At 35.6% G+C, this 19,916-nt stretch overlaps 1 protein-coding gene across 4 annotated transcripts; it reads left to right on the top strand.

The window, feature by feature from the left end:
• The first annotated feature begins 51 nt into the window (after positions 1-51).
• LOC123557935 (ORC ubiquitin ligase 1-like) lies at positions 52-19,640 on the top strand. Of its 4 annotated transcripts, none has more exons than XM_053544318.1 (8): positions 55-259; positions 6,739-6,865; positions 7,486-7,577; positions 8,024-8,121; positions 9,575-9,695; positions 10,162-10,250; positions 13,497-15,631; positions 16,076-19,640. In XM_053544318.1, the coding sequence occupies exons 1-8, from the start codon at positions 173-175 to the stop codon at positions 16,432-16,434; spliced, it is 3,108 nt and encodes a 1,035-aa protein (XP_053400293.1). In that variant the 5' UTR covers positions 55-172; the 3' UTR covers positions 16,435-19,640. The 4 variants fall into 4 exon arrangements, with proteins under 4 accessions (XP_053400292.1, XP_053400293.1, XP_045205678.2 ...); XM_045349743.2 differs by having other exon boundaries at positions 13,497-15,079; XM_045349744.2 differs by having other exon boundaries at positions 56-259; positions 13,497-15,373.
• The last annotated feature ends 276 nt before the right edge of the window (positions 19,641-19,916 follow it).

Genomic DNA, 19,916 nt, shown 5'->3' on the forward strand with positions numbered 1-19,916 from the left:
ATAGTACATATTTTGGCATTTATTAAACCATTAATTTAAATATCAGTGTATGAAAAAGAAAAATAGTTTTGTAACAAATACATTTTCGTAGATTATGCATATTTGTTTTGATCTTTAATGAAATATGTAATGTCTGACCTACTTTCCGGCGCATCGATATTGTACATACAGTATGGCGGCCGAAGTGAATGCAAGATCCAACAAGAATTCAACAATAGCATTTACATTGCCAATTTCATGTCAAGTTTGCCTGGGAAAGGTATGTATCATTGGTTTATATCTTATTCAATGTGTTTAAGTGTAAATTGCAACTTACTGTCATTATCTGAAAGCAGAAATTTGGAAAGCGTCATTGGTATCCAGGGCACCTGTCAAATTTTACCCCACCCACTAGTGGTAATAATCTACGATGAATCTATCTATCAATCTATCTATTTTTCTATGTATCAGTCTATCTATTTATCTGGCAGTGTAACTTAAAAAAATTAAATTAGACACTACCTATAAATTTCAGATGTATGCATAGTTCACTTCATCACAGTGCTCCGTTTGAAAAAAAAAATGATAGTGTTTCATTTTCTGAGAAGAGTTATTTAAGGTGAAAAAATGATCAGGGCTAAACTGCTATTTAAAAAAATGAAGAAAACTCTGTTAAACTTTATTGTAGGCCAAGATGCTTCACTAGGTTTCTGTTATCTCCTGCAAACCATGCATTTTGACTTGGCAGTGGCTAGAGAACCGGAATCGGTTCCCTAGTCTGCGTCCTTATTCGTCCAGAACCGGTTCTCTAAGCAAATACCGTGCATAGGCTAGGGAACCGGAATTTTATTTCTATGCATAATACTGCCGAAATCCACTTTGTTTCTTGGTAAATGTCATGCATATTATTATCTTAATTAATTTTACCATGCCCTTGCATTTATCTGCGTTTACTGTCTCCCAGAGTGTACTCGCCGCATATATACCGTGTCTGCCATATTCAAATGATATAAACTAGTATGAATGAATGCGTGAAAACTACTTTACAGTTTTTAGCTTGACTATTCGAAGAATAATCTAGCTATTCTACTCACCCTGGCGTCGGCGTCACACCTTGGTTAAGTTTTTGCATGCAAGTACATACAGCTATCATTTAAAGGCATATAGCTTTGAAACATATTTATTCTTTTTCTAGGTCAATTACCAACCTCACTGGGTCAAGTTCCATAACTCTTAACATGTATTTTGAGCAAATTATGCCCCCTTTTGGACTTAGAAAATTCTGGTTAAAGTTTTACATGCTAGTTACTATCTCCAAAACTAATGCAGATATTGAATTGAAACTTCACATGTGTCTTTGGGGTTATAAAACTAGTTGATAGCACCAAGTCCCATAACTCTGACCTTCATTTTGGCCAAGTTATGCCCCCTTTTGGACTCTGGTTAAAGTTTTGCGTGCAAGTACATACAGCTATTACTAAAAGGCATATAGATTTCTTTTTCTAGATCAATAACCTACCTCACTGGGTCAAGTTCCATAACTCTGACATGTATTTTGGGCAAATTATGACCCTTTTTGTATTTAGAAATTCTGGTTAAAGTTTTATATGCAAGTTACTGTCTCCAAAACTAATGCAGATATTGAATTGAAACTTCACATGTGTCTTCGGGGTTATAAAACTGTTGATAGAATCAAGTCCCATAACTCTGACATGTATTTTGGGCAAATTATGCCCCCTTTTCAGGCCTTTTTTTATGCTGATTTTAGGGCCGAAATTCGGCCCCATTCCCCAATCTAAAAAGTATACTTTTTTCCCCACCTTGGCCAAAAATTCCCCATGCAAAAAAAAATGAAATCAGTTTTGATTTTCAGTCCTGATTTTAACAACTTTTCAGCAAATATATTCCTCCAAACAATGATTTCGCGACGTAAATTTCCCCTCCAAAAGGGACCTGGTACCCGTCCCCAAATTTACAAAAAAAGGGCTGCTTTTGGATTTAGAAATTCTGGTTAAAGTTTTATATGCAAGTTTCTATCTCCAAAACTAATGCAGATATTGAATTGAAACTTCACATGTGTCTTCGGGGTTATAAAACTGTTGATAGAATCAAGTCCCATAACTCTGACATGTATTTTGGGCAAATTATGCCCCCTTTTGGACTTAGAAAATCCTGGTTAAAGTTTTGCTTGCAAGTACATACAGCTATAACCAAAAGGCATATAGCTTTGAAACTTATTTATTCTTTTTCTAGGTCAATTACCAACCTCACTGGGTCAAGTTCCATAACTCTAACTTGTATTTTGAGCAAATTATGCCCCCTTTTGGACTTAGAAATTTCTGGTTAAAGTTTTACATGCAAGTTACTATCTCCAAAACTAATGCAGATTATGGAATTGAAACTTAACATGTTTCTAAAGGGTTATAAAACTAGTTGATAGCATCAAGTCCCATAACTCTGATATGCATTTTGGTCAAATTATGTCCCCTTTCGAACTTAAAACTCTTTTGATATTTATCATTTTGGGTAATAATTTCCTGCTTCTGTGACAATATTTCGAATAGTCGAGCTTGGCTGTCTTACAGACAGCTCTTGTTAAATGTTATTGTACCCCCCGACAACAAAGTTGTAAGGGAGGGTATACTGGTTTCAGGTTGTCTGTCTGTCTGTCCGTAGATGCAATCTTGTGCACACCATCTCTCCTTATCCCCTTGACAGAATTTAATGAAACTTTACACAAGTGATCAGTACCAACAGTAGTTGTGCATGGGGCATGTTAGGTTCTTTTAGAAAAAAAAATTGCAGAGTTATGGGACTTTGTTTTTTTTTGTTACTATACTATATACATAGACACAATCTTGTGCGCACCATCTCTCCTCATCCTCCTGACACAATTTAGTGAAACTTCACACAAGTGATCAGTAACAACAGTAGTTGTGCATGGGGCATGTTAGGTTCTTTCAGTGACAAAAATTGCAGAGTTATGGGACTTTGTTTCTTGTTAACATACTATGTACATACAGTCTGCATATGCAATCTTGTGCGTGCCTAATCTACCAAACCCTTGCACACAGTTTAATGAAACTTCACACAAGTGATCAGTACCAACCCTAGTTGTGCATGGTGCATGTTACATTCTTTTAGATAAATATTCTGCATAGTTATGGGACTTTGTTTTTTGTTACTATACTGTATACATACAGTCCACATAATTATGCAATCTTGTGTGCGTCAAATTGCAATGTACTATGTCAGTGCATGCAGGGGGTACATTCATCACCTTTAGTGGTAGCTCTAGTTTGCTTTTTAAACTTGTATTATGTTTAAATTATTTAAATATAGAATAATATTGGTTTGTATTTGCATCATTACATGTTTATAGATGAATAAACTAATTTAATTGCCCTTAAAACTTCATACATATTCTTTGATCACTTTAAATACTGGTTTGTAACACCTCGGCATTTCACGTTCAAAGATATGTAATCAATACTGAAATTACTTATTTATGTTTTAATCGTTTCTTTTATTGTCTTATACCTTTTAAGTTTAAATTTCAAGTTTATTTCGGCTCCAGTGTCGACGATTTTGCATTCATTCATACTAGTTTATTAGCTCGACTATTCAAAGAATAGTAGAGCTATTGGACTCACCCATGCGTCGGCGTCTGCGTCGGCGTCCACGTCTCGATTTGGTTAAGGTTTTGTATGTAAGCTGGTATCTCAGTAACCACTTGTGGGAATGGATTGAAACTCCACACACTTATTCACTGTGATAAACTGACCTACATTGGACAGGTTCCATAACTCCATTTTGCTTTTTTACAAAATTATGTCCCCTTTTTGACATAGAAATTCTTGGTTAAGGTTTTGTATGTAAGCTGGTATCTCAGTACCCACTAATGGGAATGGATTGAAACTTCACACACCTGTTCACTGTCATGATCTGACATGTCCTGTGTAGGTCTCTTAACTCTATTTTGCATTTTTGTCAAAATTATGCCCCTTTTTCAACTTAGAAATTCTTGCTTAAGGTTTTGTATGTAAGCTGGTATCTCAGTACCCACTACTGGGAATGGATTGAAACTTCACACACTTGTTCACTGTCAAGATCTGACATGCACTGTGTAGGTCCCTTAACTCTACTTTGCATTTTTTTCAAAATTATGCCCCTTTTTCGATTTAGCAGTTTTTGGTTAAGTTTTTGTATGTAAGCTGGTATTTCGGTATCCACTTATGGGAAAGGATTGAAACTTCATGCACTTGGTCACTTTATGAGCTGATAAGCTCTGTGAAGGTTCCATAACCCTTTTTCCTATTTTTACAAAATTATGCCCCTTTTATTGACTTTTGTATTCATTCAGTTGACAAGGCTGTTGAATAGTCGAGTGTTGCTGTCCTCCGACAGCTCTTGTTTTATCATTCCAATATGGTGGACAGTATGCGGCGAGTACACTTCTGGAGACACAGTAAACTTAACACAAATAAATAAAAGGGCATAGCTTGCTGAAATGGTAAAATTAATTAACTAATTAAGATAAGAACATGCACATGATACTTACCAAAAGAAACAAAGTGGATTTCGGCAGTATTATGCATAGAAATAAAATTCCGGTTCCCTAGCCTATGCACAGTATTTTGCTTAGAGAACCGGTTCCGGACGAATAAGTTCCCAGTCTAGGGAACTGATTCCGGATCTCTAGCCACTGCCTTTTGACTTTTAGGCATGAACAAAGCATGCATATTCACTACAGTGGTCAGTTATTTGAAAAGAAATTATCCTCATAATGATCAAACCAAGAAATGCCCAGGAGAAAGAGTGATATATTTATACTGAATTTGTCAACAGTTTGTCAAACATGCTGGGCACATATCCCAATCAAGGTAAATTTAATTTACTAAATTACCCAGAACGAGGGGGTAAAACATGAATAATAGAAAAGTTAAAAAAAATTTTTATTTCTTTAAATTGCTAACATAAATTCTTTTACTACAGCTTTATCTCATCATTACAAACATGCCTATGTATCATTTTATCAATTTTGCATTTGTTAAAAAATGTTGAAAATCTGAAATTTTAACAACAAAAATTCTTTAAAAAATCATCATACCCAAACAAATAAAAAAAGACCCAATAAACACTGTCAATAAACGCCACCAAAACCATGATCATCAAGCTAGTTGTTAGTCCAATAAACACCATGAAAACCATGTTCCAGTTTCACATGCAAATGATTATATTGTTAAATGTTGAAATAACATGGACAGGATTAGGATTGACAAACAGTGTTCAATGAACTATATAACTCTATAAACAGATTGTTTCCCCTTGTGTTAAGTCGGTTTAGCGAAAGTCTCTACACATAGTTTACATGTGTAAATTTAAATTTGTACAAAAGTGATAAAATTTCATAAATGATTAAATGGATAATAATCTTATAAGTAGATCCCTCGGAAGCACTGAGAACAAGGCAAACAGTGAAAATTGCAGACTGTTTGATTCAGGGTTGGCAAAAACCCGGGTTTTAAGCATATTGCCTAGCCCAGTTGGTAATACTAGGAAAACCCGGGTTTTACTGGGCAATAGTGGTCAGTACTGGGCAATTAATTTAAAGTTCAAACTTCAATATATATTTCAACATTAGTTGACTAACAGCCCATATAGTGATAGTTGAAACTTTGATTGAGTCTGTTCATGAGCAGTAATGGAAAATGCAACACTGCCCACGCCCCCTAGCACCAGCTTAAGCAGTATTCAATCTTCAAATCTGAGTTGAAATCAATGAACCCGAAGGACCAGAAAATATAACAACACTGAGATGAAGTCGGGGCAACTTTTTACGGCCGCCACACAGCACTTAACACCCGCTGTTGTGAAGTAAATATAATCTGAAAAGTAGATCCCTCGGAAGCACCGAGAACAAGGCAAACGGTGAAAATTGCAGACTCAGTTTGATTGAGTCTGTTCATGAGCAGTAATGGAAAATGCAACACTGCCCACGCCCTCCAGCACTGGCTTAAGCAGTATTCAATCTTCAAATCTAAATGAGTTGAAATCAATGATCCCGAAGGACCAGAAAAAATTCATACATACTTTGTAATGTAAGGTATTGTTACTGAAAAGGTGCACAGGGGACAAACTGCAACAGAAAATGTTTTTCTAGAATATATTTACAATAAGTAGAATTCTTTCAACAACATAACATTTGCTACTGAACATTAAGTTATGATCATAATTCTCAGTAAGTCAATATACTAAAGAAGAAAACTGTTTTATCTTCAAATGCTGAAAGGTCAAAGGGCATAGAAAAACATACATTGTTGTAAATAAATAGTTAACTCATTCTGTTAAATTTCAATTACTGGCAACTAGCATGAAACAAAGCAGGCCCAAGTGTTTAATCTTGTACTGTTGTAGGTCTATGGGTCAGGAGGTTGTGAGTTTGATCCCCAGACGGGCATATGTTCTCTGTGACGATTTTATAAGAGACATTGTGTCTGAAATCATTTGTCCCCTGTATCTGATTAATGTAGGGAAGTTTAGAGTTACTTGTGGAGCACAGGTTTGTACTGGTACAGGATCCAGGAACACTTGATAGGTTAACTGTATGCTGTTACTTAGCTAAAAATACTGTTGAAGAATGACGTTAAACCCAAAACAGACAAAAATCTTAGTCTAGTTAACAGTTATACAAGTACAGAAATTGTGGTAGCAGGTGTCATGTGAAGGTTTTTTTTGCTATCTAAATTTTCATTGTAGGTTAAAAATCCGGTGTTATGTCCAAATCAACATGTGTTCTGTGGTCCTTGTATGGAGGTTTGGCTTCAGAAGAACAAACAGTGCCCAGCATGTAGAACTGCCATGACGGCCGGAAAAAAGATCATTGGTAGGACTAGCAATAGTCAAATTGTTTAACTTCCACCTTATTTAAACAGGAATAACTTATAAATGTAATTTGCCTTGTAGATTAGGCAGTAAGGTATAGGAAAATTTATTGCAAGAAAATAGCATTATTTTAATAGTGTCATGAAATTTTTTTGAAACCATTTCATGAAATTGTAGCAAAAAGATCACATGGCAAAAAACTGGTTATAAAGTTTGAGTGTAGGGCAGATTTTAATGTAAAATTGAATGAAGTTTCATGCAATATCTTCATTTATGTTAATTTTATGACAGTTTGTCCTTTTCAGAGAGCATATATGAGCCGTGCCATGAGAAAACCAACATAGTGGGTTTGCGACCAGCATGGTTCCAGACAGCCTGCGCATCCATGTATGGTCAGGATCCATGCTGTTCGCTAACAGTTTCTCCAATTCCAATAGGCTTTAAAAGCGAACAGCATTGATCCTGACCAGACTGCGCGGATGCGCAGGCTGGTCTGGATCCATGCTGGTCGCAAACCCACTATGTTGATTTTCTCATGGCATGGCTCATGTTTCTGAAGTTTCTGCATTGAACTATTTTATATCATCCAGTCTTGAAGGAGCTTGTTATGTATTTGTTTAGGTGGTTTAAGCCATCAAGAAGAAGACACAGACAAAATGACAAACCCTGACCTACGAAAAGCCAGATTTGATCTGCTCTATAAAGAATATGAGGTTTGTTTCTCGTTTGGTTATCAGAGGATAGAAGTTCTATTATTGTAAAATCAGAAACACTTGCAAGGGATTAATTTATGCTGATTAATCAGATTTAAATCAAACACTTCGATTTAAATTACTTTATTGGGAAAAAATATGGTTTATATGCCAAGATAGACCGTGTGTAATTAGGTTGTTCATGAGTACTTTGTTGTTTAACAGTTAAATTTAACTTTGTTTATACTTATTTAGTTTTTAAAGAGGACACAAAAGTTCATCATGCGTATAAAATACTAAATATTTGTCAAGGAGACTTTTACTCAGACTTGTTGTTTTACCATAAATTTGGTACTACTGAGCGACCATAGAATTTGACATTCAAATACATGTTCCTGTACTGAATATTAGGACCGTTTCAAAGGTTTTTGTTTTACACAGAATAAATATAGTACTTGATTTTGCAGAATGAATTTGAGCGCATGCATTCTGAGATACAGCTACTGAAGACAGAGAACCAGATTCTGAAGCAGCAAGCAAGAAAAGATGGTCTACAGCCTGGCAGGTAAATCTTAGTGGTCCTAGTTTACGGCCTGAGCTTTTCTGAATGTTTCTGTGATATATATCCAAATCATGAAGGTATTGGTCATCCAGCTCAGTTTGATAACAGGCTGTAGAAGAGGTGTCCTCAGCTGGTTGGTAAATCAGCCAACATCAAATCCATTGCCCCCTTCACATCTGGGATTTTGGGCCTCACTTAGGGTGCCCTCCATGCCTATGGTCTTCTTCCAAAATTAAAGATAGAAAACGGCCATATTATTCAAATTACCGGTATGACGGCGTAAATTTAACTTGTACATTAGGATGTTTGTATTTATTTAAATCTCTTGTAGTTTATAAATGAGGGCAATTTTAATGTTAATGTTGACAAATCAGTTAAAAGTTAATAAAATACTATTCTGTTAATTGTATACATTGTGTGAGAAGTATATTTATTTCAGGTAAGTGTTTTGATAAAAAGTACTTAAATTTTGTGTATGATTCCCTTAGGCCACACTGATTTAATTACAAGATAATATTCTTTTTATAGTATAATTATGCAGTTTTGTTTAACCTTCTTTATATCTTTAGTCAAAAGTATAAAAGTTCTCATGACTTCACTTGAATTGCATTTTATATTCTGATTACCGTTACTGCAAAATGACAAACAAACATGCATAGACTTGTATGTATACATTTATGACTTTATAACTTTCATTTGAAAGTACATTTCCCGAACTTGAAGGGAAACTGCTAATCGTAAAATGGAACTAGAGTACTTATTCATAAATTATTAAGATTACTGTCCAGAAAGATATATAGTTTGAAATATTAACATTTTATAATATTCCTTTACCAGTACTTTCTTCGATATAAAAGTTTAAAAGATGTACCTGTCAAGCAAGGACTGCACTTTGCTTAAACAATAATGTTCATCTGTTTGGGGATGAACAGTCAGTTTAGGGCAAAAGATTGTTATGTTAAGATCAATTTAAATCAATTTTCTTGGGATAATTTGATATAGAGAAGAATCTGTGGAGAAATAATAGAAATGTTTTGTTTTCTTATAATTGTATGCTTTGTTGTAAATATGATGCAGTAAGCGTCAAAAATACAGCATTGTGTTCACAAATGATTTTAGGGGTACCCGGGTTTATTGAGAGTTTGATATATATATATGACATTGTTGTGGGCTGAGTGGTTGAGGTCACTGACTTTATATCACCAGCCCCTTGCCTCTTTGGGTTCGCACTCTGCTTGAATAGTCTTGTGAGAAAGTCATCTTATGCTAAACTTACCTATCAATGAAAGGAGGGTGACACGGGATCTTCCTCCATTACTGACTCTTGAAAGTCACTAAATGACCAGAACTGTGTCAGTGTAAAATAAAATCTAACCAACATAACAACAGACTAGATACTGACAGAGTAATTCGGTCAATAGTGTGTAGATTTACTAATGTATTTGTTATGATACAGATCTGAAAGTGGAAGTTCCAAAGCTACTGATAGTAGTCATTTACTGGCTCTCACCAAGAAACTCCAGGATGCCACCAAAATGTATGAGAAAGTTAAAGGGGAGCAGACTAGGCTTAAACAGGTGAAGGATACTTTATTGCTTCTAAAATGATTAATTGGTATCTTTTGTAAATGAATTCAGATATTAATTTTTAAAAAAATCTTAAGAAAAGAAGAATACTAGATGCTGGTCTAAAATTAATTTGGTAAAAATAGTCTTATTTTCATTTGGCACAAACTTTGTACGTTAAAAGTTAGCTTGTAAAAAGATGATAAAGTTCAAGACTAAGTGGTAACATTTCCTTAATTAGTTAGGATTCTGTTCTGAGATTGTGTGTTATTGGCAATGTTTTTTATTTGTTTTAGAGCAACACACAAATTCAGATACTTGTTCGGCGGCATTATTTCAAAAAGTATTACAGAAAAATTAAATATAAATTCATAATTATGCAAATATGTGTGTTTTCTTATCGAATGATGGAATAAGATTTATTTCAAAATTACCCAGTCACCAGTTGTAGTACTAAATTCAGCATTATATATTATAGGAGAATACAAACTTGAAAGATGAGAATCTGAGCTTGAACAGAGAGAACCAGCATTTACGACAAGAGTTGGCAGGCAGGTCCCCACACAGGTAAACATTCTAAAGAAAGTCTGCACTCTTAACATGCTCTTTTTTTTCTGGTGCCTTAGGCAGTGCAACTGAAGTCTGTAGAGTTGGTATATTTAAGAAATAATATATCTCATTAGGTGACTTGTGGTTGAATAAAATCAACGTTTGGAGTTCAGATGTGAAAGAATTATATCATGAGTTGTGCTTTCGTGATATAGTAATTCATATCTGAACAACAATGAGTTTATTCAAGAGCAAAATAATGTTTGAGCTCTATTACTTCAATTGTGATACATTATTAAGGATTTTTATCTACATCTTTATAGATATTCATCAGATATTTGCCTGTTTTTCAGGGATTTCTCTATGACGTTGAATGCTATGACAATAATATTAGTAACGTACAAACTGTGTATGTCTTATGTGTTGCACAGTAACACACAATTTCAGTCTTCTTTGTCTTTTAGATATGTAAGAGATACATTATCATGTATTTTCCTTGTACTGTATTATGCTTGCAGTTTGTATTGTAGATATTTTTAGTAAAATGAATAGACAGAAAGATTGAACAAGGCCAAGCAGTAAGAAGTCAGGTGGTTCTAAATTTCAGTTTTATTTCAAATTTTTGGCAGGCACAGCGAGCTCATTTGATAGGAGAGACTTAGAATCCCTTGATCAAATGCACTTGAAAATGCACTGACCAAAGTTACAGTGTTTGAAGATAGTCCTTCTCCTCCGTTTCATGTTCTAAAGTTCTCAGTTGTTATAGAACACAAGTTAGTTTTATCAGAATTCCAACAATTGGAGACAAAGTGCTTGAAGTCATTTTAGTGTACCTTTACCTGAACTATTGGTCAGATTTTTAGCTCACCTGAGCACAAAGTGCTCAAGGTGAGCTTTTGTGATCGCCCTTCGTCCGTCGTTGTTCGTCAGTCGTCCGTCCGTCGTCGTCAACAATTTGACTGTTAACACTCTAGAGGTCACAATTTTGACCTAATCTTAATGAAACTTGGTCAGAATGTTACCCTCAATAAAATCTTGGACGAGTTTGATATTGGGTTATCTGGGGTCAAAAAGTAGGTCACCACGTCAAATCAAAGGAAAGCTTGTTAACACTCTAGAGGTCACAATTTTGGCCCAATCTTAATGAAACTTGGTCAGAATGTTACCCTCAATAAAATATTGGATGGGTTCAGTATCGGGTCATCTGGGGTCAAAAACTAGGTCATAGGGTCAAATCAAAGGAAAAGCTTGTTAACACTCTAGAGGTCACAATTTTGGCCGAATCTTAATGAAACTTAGTCTGAATGTTACCCTTAATAAAATCTTGCACGAGTTTGGTTTTGGGTCATCTGGGGTCAAAAACAAGGTCACCAGGTCAAATCAAAGGAAAAGCTAGTTAACACTCTAGAGGCCACATTTATGACCATATCTTAATGAAACTTGGTCAGAATGTTAATCTTGATGATCTATAGGTCAAGATCAAATCTGGGTCAGGTGGGATCATAAACTAGGTCACTGGGTCAAATCAAAGGAAAAGCTTGTTTACACTTTAGTGTCCACATTTATGACTGTATCTTCATGAAACTTAGTCAGAATGTAAATCTTGATGATCTTTAGGTCAAGTTTGAATCTTGGTCATGTGGGGTCAAAAACTAGATCACTGGGTCAAATCAAAGGAAAAGCTAGTTAACACTCTAGAGGCCACATTTATGACCATATCTTAATGAAACATGGTCAGAATGTTAATCTTGATGATCTATAGGTCAAGATCAAATCTGGGTCAGGTGGGATCATAAACTAGGTCACTGGGTCAAATCAAAGGAAAAGCTTGTTAACACTTTAGTGGCCACATTTATGACTGTATCTTCATGAAACTTAGTCAGAATGTAAATCTTGATGATGTTTAGGTCAAGTTAGAATCTGGGTCATGTGGGGTCAAAAACTAGATCACTGGGTCAAATCAAAGGAAAAGCTAGTTAACACTTTAGAGGCCGCATTTATGACCATATCTTGATGAAACTATCTTGATGATTTTTAGGTCAATAGGTCAGGTGAGCGATACAGGGCCTTCATGGCCCTCTTGTTATAAAATTTTTCAGCAATGATTATAAATTTCAGAGTTATGGCTCCCCAAAAAGGTCTTTCTGTATTGAGCTTGTCTGGACATCTGTTGTACTATTGGTGTCAGATTTCAACGAAACTTCATAGGAACAGGCAGTATAAATTCACTACAAAGCCTAGTTGGGCATATAGTATAAGTCTCGTGTTGGTTAAATTTTCATTGAGTTAGGCAGTTTGATTAAAATGGAATACATTGAGAGAATTGTGTTTTTAGCACACAATGAACTTATTGTTCAAGGTGAGTTGTTGAGATTGCCCTGTGTCTGTTGTCATCAAAAATTGACTGTTATCACTCTAGAGGTCACAGTCCTGGCCTAGGCTTAATGAAACTTGGTCAGAATGTTTCTGTCAATAATATCCTGGCAGAACCTGTTACTAGGTCTTCTGGGGTCAAAAACTATTTCTCTTGGCCAAATAATAAAAATGACCACATATTCTGTCTGATTATTGTAAAACTTTGTTGGAATGTTTGTTTTTATGAAATCTGTATCAGAATTGAAACTGGGTTATGTGAGGTTAAAAATTAGGTCACTAGGTCAAATCAGAGAAAAGCTGTCAAAACTGTCAAGGCTACATTTTTTGCTTCATCTTTGCAAAACTTGTTCAGAATGTTTGTCTCTATGAAATCTGGCTAAAGCTCAAAAATGTAGGTCACAAGGTCAAATGCTTTATAACACTTAAAAGCCACATTTTTTTTACCAGATCTTCCTAAAACTTTGCGAGAATGTATCTCTCTAAAATCTAGGTCAAGTTCGAAGAGGCGTTATCTGATGTAAAAAAACTAGGTCAAATCACATAAAATCCTTGTTAATACATATTTTCTGCTTGATCTTCACAAAACGTTGTCAGAATGGGTTTGTCTGGATGAAATCTAGGACAAATTTGTAACAGGGTCACAAGGTTATGTCCTAGAAAAACAAGGTCACAAGGTTATGTCCTTGTGAACACAGACAGTATAGGCCATGTTTTCTTCTTGATCTTCATAAAACTTTGTTAAACTGTTTATCTTATAGAATCTAGGTCAAGTTTAAAACAAAGGTAACTGGGTTAAAAATGTAAGTTGTTGGTTTAATCCAACATTTGGCTAAAATTACGTATATTCTGTTTGAAATGTTGGGTATTGATGATGTTGAACTGTTTCAGATATGGGAGGATCACAGTGTCCACACTTGAAACAAAACTTGCCAGTGCAGAAAAAGATGTCACTAGACTCACAAAAGCACTTGAAAGATCTGATAAGTACATTGAAGAACTTGAAGCAGAACTTGACGATTATCGTGGAAAATCTGGGTCTTCGAAGAGACCTAGTTCTGCTTCTGATAGGGATGACAAGCATTTGACTAATGGTGACATTGCAAACAGGAAGTACTCTTCAGATTCAAAAGTACCTCCGTCCAGAGAGTATGGAATAGGGGCAGATAATCCCTCAAGAAGACAATTGTTTTCAGATGACACAGGTGCTAAATCAAGTGCAGGTGAGAGGTCTAAATATTACTATGAGCGAAATGGTGATTATAATGATGATTACAAAAGTGATGGAAGGTCACAGGGTGCTAAAATGAATGGAGATAATGGTGGCAAGAAAAGAGTGACCTTTGACCTTAACAAAAACACAAATAGCACAATGTCATTTGACCTTGAACTTCCAAGTCCACTGAAAATGTCAGCAAATGCAAGTGGACTAGCAAATGGACGAGCATCACCAGTGAAAGGCGTGCTAAAGAAAACAAATGGTGCCAGTAATAAACAGAGTTCTAGTGACAAATCAGGTTTCTCTACGGACTTGTCAAAAGATTCACTGTCAGACAGTTATAATCTAAAGTCAAGTGATAGGTATTCAAAGGATGATGACTTACTTTTTCTAAAAAGTAGGTCAAGGTCATCAAGTGACAGAGACTATGAGGATGACATTTATTCAAAACCCAGGAAAAAATATAGTGCTGATGACAGTGTACTGGATGAACCAAGTGACTTAGACTCCAAGAGGACTCGTGATCGGGATTATTCATCTAGATCAAGGGCAAGTGATTATGAAAGCAGAAAAAGGTCAGATCTCTTGGATGACCTTGACAGTGGACCTAGAAGGTCACGGGACGCAAGAGATAGAGTAGATGACCTCGATAAAAGTGATTTAGATGACACACATTATATAGAAAGTGAACTGGATGAATTAAACATATCATTGACACCAGAATTTACAGATTGCATGAAAATATTAAATCGTGCAGAAAAGAATGTTCATACAAGAGTTACAGATCCTGTGACAGATGATCTGGCAAAGTACCAATCAATAGATTCAGAAATAGATACTGCATTTAGAGCCTCAACAGGCAGTATAGGCGAGAGGAGTGGGGCAGGGCAAGATTTTATGTCAAATGTTAAGACTGATACCAGCAAGTTTACATCATCCCTTGATAGTTATTCTAGAGGGAGGCATGTAAGATCAGGATCGTTAGACAATATTTTTGTTGCAGCAGCAGATCCGCATGAAAGACCAAGCAGCGCCCTTCCTACAACTTCAAATATGTATTCAAGCAACAGTCAAAATAGGTATATGGGTGGACTGACTACGGGTAGAACAACGCTGACTCGAACACCTTCATTAGACAATCTGCTGTTAGCCAGACAATCCACTGGCTACCAGAATAAATACAGTTCTGTAGAAGACTCTTTAGGTCTGAAGTCAAGATCCAGTTTCCCGGGGTATATGGGGCGGCGATCGTATGGTGAGGAAGAAAACAAACTAGATGTGAAATCTGGCAGCTTGCCGAGCAATGCACCGGTAACAGCCAAGCACGACATTTTGGGTTCACAGGGTACAGGTAGCACTGCAGGTGATCGGTACAGCAGGGTTGGTACTGATTCAAATGCACAAGGTTACTCCTCCGACAGAATGTCTTCCATCTCTGCAAGCACAAAGGAAATGGATATTGGTAGAAAACTTCCACCGTCTGGTCGGCAAACACCAACAATGCCCCTCTCTAGCACTGGTAGTGATTTAGACAAGCAGTACTCCTCTGGTAGGGTCACACCCACCATTCCTACACACTCTGAATACATGGCCTTCTCTAAATCTAACACTGATAAGTATACTTACACTGCTAGCACTGGTTCTGGTCGTAGCACTCCCACCCTCACTACTAACACTGATTACACATCACTAACTAAATCAAGTGGACCCTATTCAGGTCCTTCGTCCTTGCCAACTGATCTGTCTCAGAAACCTCCCACAGGGACCAGGGTGCCGGACTTTACACCAGCACGAAGCACAACCCAAGGTTCGTACTCAAGTCAGCTACCTCCTTACCTTGGTTCAGCCTCGACTTACACTAATCCCGGTGAAGGTTATCATAGCTTACCTAACAACACTAACTCCACTAACCTTAATACAGGTGCCAGTAGCAGTTATGGTGATAGGTTCGAGACCAGAACTTCAGTACCATATATGGGCCAGTCAGACTCGAACAACTACGCTAAGAGTTCATTAGGTGCTAGAAATAGTGACTTTACTAGTGATAAATTAGAATATGGTGCTAGCTCTAACTATAGATCTGATGATATGTATTCCGCTAGTAGTAAGAGTGTTCCTTCATATAATGATAATAACTATAAAGATGGCACAGATTTTTCTAACTTTTCTACAAAAGTTGCTGTGAATAATATTCCATTTTCTGCTTCATCATTGTCGTCTCAAGCTAATTTATTGTCTGCTTCTTCTGCAGGATCATCATCATCATCACTTGGTCTGTCATCATATCCCGGACCATCATCCGCATCATCGTACCTACCTACGACCTTGACCTCTCTGACCTCTAGTTCTTCATACTCCACCGCCCATAGTGTTCCATTAACCTTCACAACCTCAACGTACACAAGCAGTTTGCCTGCTAATACATACTCGTCTAAAGGGCTAGATCCGATAGCAGAATCTGGACATTACAGCTATGTGTCAAATGTATCAGGAGATTACTCGTCAAAGAATGACACTTTCGCTCTTCCAGAACCAAAGAAGCGACTTTTCGAAAATTCCGATGATCTTGATATGTCTGTTAGTCCGATCAAATCCAACAGAAGATTCTGAATGTTGTTTATACTTGCAGAACGTACTTGCCTCAGGACGATTAAGTTTATATGTATACCCTGAAATCCCGAAAATACGCCGGTTTCAATAATAAGCCGGTCTCGAAAATAAGCCACCATTTCACTACAGGCAAAAAGGGCTCATAAATAAGCCGTACTCAAAAATAAGCCGTTCCCCTTTTTGTATCAAAGTTCCTTTCCACGGGATTTGAACCACCAAGCTTTTGTTTTCAGTCCTTGTCTAATTTCAAGAAATTCGTGATGAAACTGAGATCCCATGTCAGGAAATAAAGCTCTCTGTCCCGAAACGGTACTTTTAGAACCTTTTGGCGAAATTTTAATGTCCGCCTGAGCTTTCAGCCAACGTTTAACATTGGTTTCTTCTATGTTAAAATGTCGGGCTGTGTCTATTACTTTATCTTTAATATTTCCAGCTGACAACGTTTTGTAATGAGACGCAACTTTCAGTTTAAATTCCCTCGTATAGCTTCTACCATTTTGTTTTGGCGTTTTCATTATTTACAACTTGTAAAACACCATTGTACATGTAATTATACCACTATATAAGAAAGCCTATAAAACTGTTAAATTGATATCACAATGCGGTGTTTGTCACGTATTATGCAAGTTATTCATACCCGTTCACGGTTTGGCGATCGAAACATAGGTGTGTTTTGTTTGTTAGGCCAGACAAAACTTTTTCTATGGGTAATTATGTCAGAAGTATAAGTATTTACCGACATCGATGTTTTTACTATCATTATGGTATAAAAAAGTGGCACTCGAAAATACGCCGGTTTTTAAATCGTTACAGGATATATGTACTCGAAAGTTCGCCGGACTCAAGAATAAGCCGGTCTCGAAAATAAGCCACCAATTCCTTACGAAAATATGAAATAAGCCGCGGCTTATTTTCGGGATTTCAGGGTATTTTAACACACACCACTGAAACTGTATGGTAAAAGTGAAGGAATGTAAAAATTGTTATCCATGATCATTTTCAGAATTTTTGTTAAGTAAACTTCATGTACATTAATCATGTGACAATTCTTCATGTAGCTTACTTCATCTCTTTGTAATCCATCTCTGGCAGGGAATATGAAAAATTACAAAATCAGACTAAGTCGTCCAGTTTAAGTGTAATATTACAGTAAGGTATGGTTTCTTAACTGGCATAAAACAACGAATAAAACAAAATGTGCTTTATACAGTAGAATTGCATGTAATTTTCAAATCTCGAAAATTCAAAGCAAATTTTTTAAAACTATAGTGATAAATTGCATGACTTCTTTCTTGCAATAGAAAAGTTATGGATATAACTCAAAATAGACTGACAGTTTCTTGCAAATTGCAGTTGTGTAAAATTATTCACAAATTATTACTGATGATGTTTATTTTTAGACCAGTATTCACTTTTCCAGCAAGTTTTGGATGGGAATTTGTAAAAAAAACAACAGGATTTTGTTTACAACCTTTATAAACGGTCTTTTTTTGCAAGGATTTTATGAAGCAAGTTGTAGTAGTTCAACAGATAATTATATGCAATAGTTCAAATTGTGTTGTAGATTTAGCTACTTGGATATTTCATAGGAGTTATGTGTATTTATCAAAGTGCTTGAATGTACATAATGTGTTAATTTATTTTATTTATGAAAAATCCATTGACAATGTGCCTTTGTTCTAGTAATTTATCAAGGAACTGTATATACATGTTTTAAACAAGAGTTTAGCTAACATTAGTGACTTGAATATATTTAATGTTGTTTCTCTTTTTTTGGTCAGATTTATCTGCAAATTATAGTGATCCATTTTTATTGTGCCCTACAGAAGGCATGATGTAGGTTTGGCATTTTTTTATTGTCATGTCCATCAGATCTGTACAAAAAAGTTATGACTAGATAGTCAAATGAAAAAGATGGGTTTTTTTCATGATTTTATTCTGAAGTTTGTGATCTCATTATTTATGTTAGTACTTCTATACAGTAGTATATTTATTTCGTTTCTAATTCTAAATTATCAGTATGTTAGGAAAGTGAAACCTTTGTTTCTAAATATATTTAATTTTCTGTGTGTCATACAGTCAGCATTGACATTAAAATTCTTTTTTATTTTGCAAATGGAAAATCTTTCCTGCTTATAGATATCAGCTTGCGTGTACATTTATTAATTGATTACAAATAATGCCTTCAACTAAATATCTCTGAATTGTGGCCAGTTATCAGAACAATATTTTATTTAACCATGTAATAGACGATATGTTGATTTACAACTTTGAAAAGTTTCATCAAAATCTACATTGTAAACAAATTCCTTTTCATGAAAATGTAAACGGAATTGTGATTTTCCCATAGACTCCCATTATAAAATTTGCTTGAGGTCATAATTTTTCAAATCAGTCTACAGGGCTCCAGATACAATGTATTTATTTTTGGCCCATGAGTATTTACTCTTCATAATTTTTGCAAATGCGTAAAATAGAAAAATCTGAAATTGACTAGGAGTAAAATTAATCCTGAAAATTTGTAAATGTACAAACCAGAAATCAGTTTTCCCTTAATTCATCTTGGTCACCTAACTATATCAGATTAAAACACAACACAACATACCTTTCAAATTCAATTTGTAATTTGTAAATGTAGCACTTGGGTGACTGTATGAATACACATGGCTGATAAGTACTGTTAAATATTAGTAATATATCAATATTTATCATCATAAAATGAATAATCATAATTCATATCATCATCATAATACATTAATTTTGTATTCAACCAGCTATATCATATATGAATGCTACTGTATATTATTTACTCTGCATTTAAAATGTAAAGTCTGTCTATGTTAACCTGTCGGTTACCCAAAGCTGATTGACTTTCACAATACAATCACCGCAAATATCGTGCAAACCGTTCCACGCTTAAGTTCACAAAGTCACCTACCGATGACTACATTACAGTTTTAAAGGGAAAATTATTTCCTTCTAATTTGTTCCTTAAATGAAGAAAATTATATATATATAACATATTTATTGAGTGTAACACCCATAAATTTGTTTGCAGTTCAGTTTCAGTTCAGCATTCAAGTTTCCCTCGGCTTGCTTTGGCTTCACATTCGCTACCGAAGCCAATAGAATATTCAATATATCTTTAACTAATATTGGGGATCATATTTTTGTTGGTTTAAAGAATGTGTAGAGTGTTTGTTCACTTTTTAGCTCACCTGAGCAATGCTCAGGTGAGTTTTTCTGATCGCTCGATGTCCGGCGTCCGTCGTCTGTCGTCCGTCTGTCGTCTGTCTGTCGTCTGTCTGTCAACATTTAGCTTGTGTATGCGATAGAGGCTGTATTTTTCAATTAATCTTCATGAATATTGGTCAGAATGATTGCCTTGATGAAATCTAGGCCGAGTTCGAAAATGGGTCATCTCGGGTCAAAAACTAGGTCACTAGGTCAAATCAAAGAAAAACCTTGTGTATGCGATAGAG

This window comes from Mercenaria mercenaria, chromosome 5 (genome assembly GCF_021730395.1).
Source record: "Mercenaria mercenaria strain notata chromosome 5, MADL_Memer_1, whole genome shotgun sequence".
NCBI lineage: Eukaryota > Metazoa > Mollusca > Bivalvia > Venerida > Veneridae > Mercenaria > Mercenaria mercenaria.

What these genes read in the sequence shown, in the direction of transcription:
- LOC123557935 (XM_053544317.1), top strand. Translation starts at nt 173, where the DNA reads ATGGCGGCCGAAGTGAATGCAAGATCCAACAAGAATTCAACAATAGCA. An exon ending in GTCAAGTTTGCCTGGGAAAG is followed by an intron (nt 260 to 6,738) that starts GTATGTATCATT and finishes TTTTCATTGTAG; the next exon opens with GTTAAAAATCCGGTGTTATG. An exon ending in GATGGTCTACAGCCTGGCAG is followed by an intron (nt 8,122 to 9,574) that starts GTAAATCTTAGT and finishes GTTATGATACAG; the next exon opens with ATCTGAAAGTGGAAGTTCCA.